The sequence below is a fragment of the Nicrophorus vespilloides genome, unplaced genomic scaffold (assembly GCF_001412225.1).
Source record: "Nicrophorus vespilloides isolate i.1.1-1 unplaced genomic scaffold, Nicve_v1.0, whole genome shotgun sequence".
NCBI classification, from domain to species: Eukaryota; Metazoa; Arthropoda; class Insecta; order Coleoptera; family Silphidae; genus Nicrophorus; species Nicrophorus vespilloides.
This window is the reverse complement of record NW_017097489.1, coordinates 35-9,173: the sequence shown is the minus strand read 5'-3', so window position 1 is coordinate 9,173 and position 9,139 is coordinate 35. Positions and strand designations below refer to the sequence as shown.

The 9,139-nt window shown below is 32.9% G+C and overlaps 1 protein-coding gene across 1 annotated transcript; it reads left to right on the top strand.

Annotated features, from left to right (window-relative positions):
• The first annotated feature begins 1,702 nt into the window (after nucleotides 1–1,702).
• Nucleotides 1,703–6,209, top strand: LOC108560218. Its single transcript, XM_017917673.1, has 3 exons — nucleotides 1,703–1,821; nucleotides 1,975–2,298; nucleotides 2,390–6,209. The coding sequence occupies exons 1-3, from the start codon at nucleotides 1,703–1,705 to the stop codon at nucleotides 5,784–5,786; spliced, it is 3,840 nt and encodes a 1,279-aa protein (XP_017773162.1). The 3' UTR covers nucleotides 5,787–6,209.
• Nucleotides 6,210–9,139: the final 2,930 nt, after the last annotated feature.

The window sequence follows — 9,139 nt, the reverse complement described above, 5'->3', positions numbered from 1 at the left end:
AAAAAGTATTATGTAGTAATAAAAGAAACTTTTTTAATATCTGTGCTCGTAACAACAGCAAGAAAATTGAAAGTAAAGTGTTTTATCACGTTTTTATTTTTATTTAATGTACAGAAATTAGTTTCACGTTATATAAAGAATATTTTTTAATTTTAATATAAATGCAGGTAATCTTGATTATTCTTAATTATGTTACACATTAAAAAAGTGTAAAATTAACTACTCAAGATAGGAACTAGAATGGCAGCTATTAGAATGGAGGCAATTTTGTAGAGTGCTTAAAGATTTCATTCAAATTCACACATTAATAACGACCGAAAACCTTAAGCCGATGGCTCAAAAAATCAATATTTTAATTTAAATATATGTGATTCAACTTGTTCCATATTTTTTCTGAATGTATGTATATTTCTATCGAATTCATATATTCATATGGAAACTACAAATATAGTATTGTTAATAGAATATGTTCTGTACAGTAGAATGTAGTAAATATATGTGATAGGTTAGCTGGGTTAAAACGTTTTGATCTCTGCATATACAACATTCATGTGGGATTATTAAAACGTGAGCACGTTCAGAGGGGTAGAAAGGAGTCCAACTGGAAAATTGAGAGGAAATAGCTGATATTTCATATATGATAAGGACGAAGGGAAATGAAAATAAAATAAGCGCTTCGTGCAGCTTTAGGAGACACACGGAAAAGGAATAAGAGGTATAAAGGGAAGCAGTATGCTCAGCGAGAAGAAATGGAAATGTTGAAAAGTGGTTGAAAAAATACGCAGGCTGTTCATATGAATGTCCTTACAAAAAATACCATTTACTAATGGAAAAAATTAAACTACGTAATCGATTCGACAGTTTCTATTTATAGCATTCGCATTGCGAACAGTTTTAATTGCAAATGGATTCGTGAATTTCATTTATGTTTTTTATTAATTTTAATTGTTGTTTTCCAATTCAAATAACTTCAAAACTATGTCCAGCAATTGTTTTGTCTTTCAACAGAATAAATGTGTGAACGAGGTTTTTTTTAAGAAATCGCATTTTCACATGTATTGCAAATTATTAGGTCACAGTGCACTTAGCAAATGTGATCAAATTATAGCATCAAAGATAATTTCCTTCCAGATATGGCTAAAATTGCATTACTGAATATAAGATTTTACTAGAATTTTAGCATTTTTACTATGATTTAATTGAAGATTATAATTAGATTTTCCTCTAATTATGTTTGCCACAAAAATATATATTTATAATTTTATATATTTACATATTTTTATTGGCCATACTTTAGGCTTTCGAGATAAGTATTTCTGGTCGGTATATTTATAATTTACGATGTATGAAAAATGGACTTATAACACTTTCTAAAATATATTCTGTTTTACGTATTAAAGAAATAAAAGACTGTTTGAATAAAGTAATCGTATTTATCCGAGAATTTATAACAAAACCCCTTTGGAACGTAACTATTTCCTTAAGGACTTCGGCAAATCGATTAAACGACATCATGTCCAAAGCCCCCGAAGCAATCCGATTTCTTAATGAAATACCAAGCAGTTTTTTGTTCAGCGCTAAAAAATAACACAATTCACTCCCGTTAAAGCAGAAACCACGTTTCAGAGATTTGTACAAATTAATTATCTGTTGACGAACAGTGTGTCATGATTTCGCACGGTTGTTACCTAACATCCGTGAAATGCTTCCGTTGGTTAAGCCGCAACTGGTCGGGCCTTGTTCAGTATGCAAGCAAACCGAAATCGGAACAAAACCGCAATACAGGAAACTTCCCCTATTGACTGCTATTTACGTAGCTGTGTAAAGCAAAATACCTTTCACCCGAAGTTCCAATGGATTGAATCGCACTTACCTAGAACAGAATAAAAGAAAAGTTTTAGTTGAGTAACTTTAATAATATGCTTTTAAAAGTTTCATATTTCCGTACAAATATAAGTTAAATTGATTTTTCAGATCGGAACGAGAAATAAATAACCTGAATGCACCCGGCGCATTTGCAAATGCTGCTTTAAGCAAGGCACATCATCATTCAAGACGCGATCAAACTTATACAAAGAGACACAGAGACAAGCTCATCCAGGGTAGCTTGGAGAACGTTTCCAGTCATCCCCTTGGAGAATTGGCAGTCCACGAATCCACATTACGTCGGAGCCGTAGCTTGGCCATTTCACGCGAAGACGTCTTCACCGATTTAGAGATATCGAAGGCTCCAAGGAACCGACGCTCACAGCTCATCCCTCGCGCGAAACTAATTGATAAATATTCAACCAAAGATAGGTGAGCTTGATTAAATTACGAAAATGCACTAACACTAATGATAGCAGCAAGTCTCCAAATTAAATCTATATGTTTTATCTTTGTTTTATAGATGTTTGCAGAGGGGATTGAGCCAGGAGAGTCTGTACACAAACGAGCGTAATTTAATAAAGAGGAAATCCAGCGTTGGAGGAGATTACGGCGTGCCGCAGCAGATCTTATCAAGCGGTCCAAAGTCGCAGCTGATAGTTGCAAACCACGTGGAGAACGAAGGAGTGGAAGAGGAGGATGGGGATGAAGATCGTGCTGAAAAGGATTTGCCGTACATACATATAAATAATTTTCCGCAGCCTCAAGCCGTGGGGAGTGGTGGAGGTGCCGGGGAGATCGATAGCCTCGACTCGAACTACCATAACAAAACATCGCTGAACACGATATACGGTGTTTCCCATGAAAATCTTGTCTATCCGGATGTCGGCTTAAGCTTACCTAACTATTATCCCGACAGCAAATGCGACACGGACTTATCTTTCACAGATAACGTGTCTGTAAACGATACAATAACCACACAGGAGGCGGTCATTTCAGATAAAAGCAACCCTCAGATCAACGGATTTTCTATTAAGCAATCCAAAAACCATCGACAAAAGGAAAATATCTCATACGACGAGAACATTGTTCTTAGCAAGAACACTCTATACGATAAAATCGCAGAAAATAATTATTACGCTAAAAGCAAACCACGCACAATACGTGGAAATACGCCTTACCGCCAAGAATCGGAGAGCTTTTACAACGGAAAACCCAGAAGCCTTCCAAATTACACATCCAACTACGATTCGGAATCCAGCCTCTCCGACTACGACCCTAAATATTACGAGCCCATTGAGAAACTCACTTCAGATACTAAATCGGAGAACGCAACTGAAACAGAGAGCGACAGCAATCAGCAAATCTCTAAAGTTATCAAAGAGGATAATGAAAATGAGAATATCTTTATAAACAAATCAGATTTCTCAAATATAGAAGCGAATCCTATATATGATGAAATTCCACTAGTTACCGATATAACACTAATCACTAAAGAAATAGATCAAATTCCCGAACAAACCGCGAATCTAATTCCACCTGCAAATCCAATTAAAACTTCTATCCAAGTTCAAGGCATAGAGGAGGATTATATCAAGCGTGAAGTTTCAGAAAACTCGGACGAGTACAGAACCATCGTAAACGTAAGTGACGAAAAATCAATCAATAATAACCCAGAATCTGAAGACGGGTCGCCAAGAGAAGCCAAGAAACACAGTCACAACTATCTTAAAGAGTTCTTGGAAACACAAAAGGGATCCAAGAAACCGCTGCAAAACTTTTTGTCGAAAAGAATCTCGCGCGCTTTCAACGGCGAAAGATCCAAACCCAAAAAGGCATCGAACTTAATAGATAATCAATATTTTTCGTTGCCAGATATCACAGTCAGTAAGAACTTGCAGAAGTGTGAAAAAATTGATAGAAAATTACGCAAATGCGATTCCAAGCAAAATAAAAACATTCCAGAACCATCGACTACAACAAACAGATTTATAGTAAATATCGGAAATCACTTCGACGTAACAGCACACTCTTCTATACCAGTCGACTTTGAACTGAAAATTTCTAAAATACCCAAGTCGCAAAAATCTAAGAAACACAAATCCACGACTGAAGACCGCGAAAAATCTTTTCTAGATGCTGTCAAGAATCTAAAACAAACATTGAAACCCGAATCCAAGATAAATAAAATTACAGTTAACGGTGAAGACATCACCGATCTGGATTGTTTTCAACGAGATAAAGAAGTAGAAGTATTAATCGAAGACAAAATGAGCGAAAAAAAGGAAATCACAAAGGAATACCAGGAAAAGATCCATACTATGCGTAATTATTGGGGAAACATAGTAAATGATCAACCTAAAGCAGAAAAGAGTGATTTAACAAAAGAAGAAACTGAACAACATAAATGTAAAATTGTTGGGGTCCAAACTAAAGTGGAAGAAGTAAAGAAGAAGTTCGAGAAAGTTGAAGAAGCTTCAGAGAAACCGAGCATTGTGCAAACGGCCAAACAGATCTTCGAAAAAAAGCCCACGAGAAAAGCGAAAGATTGTCGCGGGTTGTTAGAAAATCCTTTTTTTGAAAATCAGCTCGAAAGTTTGAGTTCAAACGTGGTCGAAATAATAGAGAAACCCAAACATCACAAACCTGTCGTGAAATCGAAGAGCATCACATCTGAACCGGAATTTGATCATGTAAGATATAGAGTAATGAAATCTGATTTATTTCAAAAGAAAATCTTCGCCAATTGCGAAAAGGAATCACAATTCGATGGGCTTATGCAATACTTACAGGATTACTCTTTTCAGGAGTTATTGATTGATAATAATATTGTTATTATTGAGCCTATACGAACTAATGTGCAATATATTGGGCCAAAAAAATGTAAAACTACAAGAAACATGACGCAATTCGTGCGTAAATCAAGTAAAGATGATGGGGTAGACAAAAATGGAATGAAAAGGCATTTCTTCTATCACCCTATAAGGGTCAATAGGGAAGTCAATGACGATGAACTTCCTAATCCGGACACAGTAAAGCAAGTAAGACAATTATTTGAGGGTGGATTAACTCGTTCTCAGAGCTCAAAGAATCTAGACATGATGGGTACACAGCAATACACACAAATAGATCCAGATAAAGATCGTTGTTCAGCCACAGATTCTAATCCTTCTGAACTGGGAAGCAACGAAAACCTTTACGAAACGTTAGATAACGATTTATGCTGTGATCAATATGTCAGCGAAGATATTATGGAAAAAATTCGCGAGTGTGGAACATCTATAACGTACTACGGAGGGCGAGTGCTGAATAAGAGATCGGGGAAGTGCGATTCCATGACTAAAGCTATAATGGATGAAATACAAAACCAGAAAAGGCACAGTGAGTGCAACTGTCGTAAAAATTCAACGGGCAAAAGCGTTACTTTTATAGATAACAACAAAGCACAGGACAACAATGACACATATCAAGGCATCAAATTTAAACTTCTCAAGTCCAACAGCTGCAGCAGTCGTTTGGAATTAGTGGGTACGAAGAATCTCGCTGAATACCGGAATAAATTCATAAGCAAGCAAAAGCAATTAATCGAGCAGCACAACTTGAAAAAGCAGAATGAAGAAAAAATAGAGGATACGAAAAACGAGGCCCATAAATCGCCTACGACCAAAGAGAAAAACGTGATTAATGAGAGCATTAAAGAGAACATTAACAAATCACCGAAAATAATCGGTGAAGAGATGAAGACGACAAAAAAGTTAATTCAATGGGGCGAGATGAACGTCGATGGAAGAACATACACGGGCATCAATTTCACCAAGAACACCGCTCCTCCAAAACCCAACTACGATTACCACAACTATGTCATACCAAAAACCAAGAAGCTCGACGAGATGGAGTTTGAACCCTATGAAATAGCCTAAAATACAACGATTTTACTATACTACTATATTTACATTTTAATTAACTAGTCTTTAATGTTTCGTAAACTGTTAAAATGGGATAAATAGGTTTCCTATCATAGTGTACATAATAACAATAATAATTTTGGCTTGCTAGCAATTATATAATTAGCTTACAAATAAATGCAATGTATAAACATAATATAACTAAATATATTTATATAAAATACACCGGTACCAATCCATATGTCCCGCATTCAGTTTGTAACAAATATTATTTAATGTGCTTTGTAAATTATATTGAATTCCTTTAATAAATAACATTTTAGCTACAAAATAAACTTTTCTATAAACGTTTTTCTCTGTAAAATACATTTCAGTAAACACCACATTTAATGCATGTATCCTCAATATAAATAACAATGAAAATAACAACACAATAAATGTGACATATTTCACAATAAACGTAACATAAAGAAGAGTTTATCAAAGGCTCGCATAAAACGCTTGAAACACAAGTGCGAAACGTTTTACAGCGAGTTATTCTATCCACCAGCTTAACACTCTTTGGCTTCGAGTATCAATATCAAAACACTAGTTGAATATAAGGCAATTTGTTTTGTATTTCGTTTTATAATTATAAAGATATTTTAATATTAATAAATAATAAGCAACAGTTACCATTCGTATATTATTAATAAATATTATTATTCTATTTTATTACTATATTTACTTATAAATAATAAAACTAAATTTACGTTCAGCAAATATTTTTTATAATCCTTATAAAATATTATCATATCAAAAAGATTTGAAAAATATTTAATTTGAAATTTTGAATAAACAATCACAGAAGCGTTAAATTTATCAAATTATGCAACAGTAATGACTCAAGGTTGAATAATTGCATATACGTATCAAAACTAGTGGAAAAATGGCAGTGGGTGTATCTGTATATAGGATGAAATTGTATTAAGAACATCAATACAAGCATTTGGAAGCGAGCCAAAATATTGCTGCAGACATTTGAAAAATATGGGAATGCTAGATTTAAATGAATGCTTTGTGCGCAGAGATAACGAGCGAGTCCTGCCTACAAAACAATATAACAAAATATATTGTTCGAACACAAAGTTTATTTGTGCGGATGCGCCGGGTAACAACAAATTTATATTTCTTATATCAATTAATTCCTTTTTGTATGTATGTATATAATTTATAAATAAAAGCATTACATTATAAGTAATAACCACACAACTTACTTTTATCAAATATTTGAATAAATATTTTTAGTATGATATAATTTTAAAACTACATTCTGTATAATTAAAAAGTAAATTTAAATTAATTATATAAGATTAAGTATAGATAATTCGGTAAACTTCTACTATAAAAGCCTTTTCATTTATCCCTAAACTCGAACCCAAACTAATCCATCTAATACAAAGAGTACACTCGCAGTAAAGCAATTACGACAATTTGTACAAGTTACCTAGCAATTAGTCAACAGAAAACGCCAAATTTACTCTATTTATTATCATGAAAAAGTCCTATAAACTACGTACTATATTTATTCATCAAATGTGCACTGATGTAATGTCAAAGTAATGCAAAGTATCAATTTGCTGTTCAACAGAAATCAGACCGTAATTCCAAACCACGTGCATTATTGCTCACACTAAATCCGATTAGCCTCGCCTCGGGTGAATTAAAAATTGATGAGCACGAAGTAAAATCATTGCAAAATTAAGCAATAATTTCCAGGCTGACTGCTTATAAATATAACCCTAGGCGATTATAAATTATTAATCTTGCGACCCAGTTCTTCCACGGACAGCTAGATACGTTTAAAATTCATTTAGCTGAGCTCCCTTATGCCCTACATCTATATACCTACATCTCTCGTCTCTGAAATCATTAGACTTTATCAAGTAAGTGGCTTGTTGGGAGCCAACTCTGCAACCAGTTTAATTCAAGTGCAATAACAAAGGTATGTTAGAAAAACGCACGATAACAATGATAACAGATAGATAGGAGGCATTTATTACGATCATTACCCGAAACTGTCGAGGAAATCGACCGCATAATATTTCATGGGTATTTGTTATCTTGTCAACCCCGATGTTGCACAACTTCATTTTATCGATTTGCAGCACCGCAAAATGGAACGCATTCATTATTAGCTCGTCTACTTTATATCCAAGCACGAGAAGTTGCCAGTTACTGTTAACTTTCACAACAGTTAATTTTAGCATCAATCACAGTTCAAAATACCCAACATGAAACAACTTCAATTTAGCTATTTTTAATGCATAAAAATTGCACAAACCGATCAATATATTATACAAGATTATAATCATTCTCTTTATATATATATATATATATATTATTGTAAAAACATTTCAAGGATTCATGTGTACAAATTACATATATATTTATTGTGCAACTACGCATAGTTAATTGTATATGTGCTTTCGTGCAAGCAATAAACCATTGTTATTAGCATTTATATATTTATTATACACATAAAATGTATAAATGAAATGTTAAATATATTCCCAAATATTCAAGTTAAATAACCGAACTTATTATTATTCCACCATATGCATATATTTGTATATAAAACATATTTTATAATAACTACATGATTAATCAATTATACCTTGTCTTTCGAAGATTTGATGTTTTTAAAAATTTCACAAGTTTTATATCACAAAATCAAATAAATGTATTTTTACTCGGGGTTATCTCCATATGCACTTATCGTTATGATATTTTTTCCATAAATGTTATCTTCTGAAATGCTGCATTATTCAATTTTTATTCATTATTCCTTTTATTGAAACCTTGCAAAATATCAATACTATACCTATGGTATTTTTTGAAAATTGTATTTATAATATGGAAAAACGAAGATGTTATGGATATAATATTCAAAGTAAGTATTGTTGGATCTATACCCTCCTCAAGGCAAGATAAACTAGTGTAAAATAAATTTCTATAAAACGTAAAAAAAAATATTGTTATAGAAATATTGAATTCAAAATATCTAAAATTAAATCCAATTTCAATTTCCCCTATATTTTATATCAAAGACATATATTATAGAAACTACATGATTAATATTTTATAACCTATGAATCCATTGGAAAATTGCCAAAGAACCTTCAGAAAGATATTGCAAGCCTAGATTTAACAGATTTACTTTGAAATGGTAAAACCAATACCATTAGTGCCTTTCCATTTACCTTTGAAATTTATGTGATCGTTAATATTCGAAATGTAATAACGGTTTATTGCAGTTTCAAAACTTTTATATCGTACAGTAAACCCTGAAGCTCGTGGTATATTTTGTAATTAGTAACAATAATAAA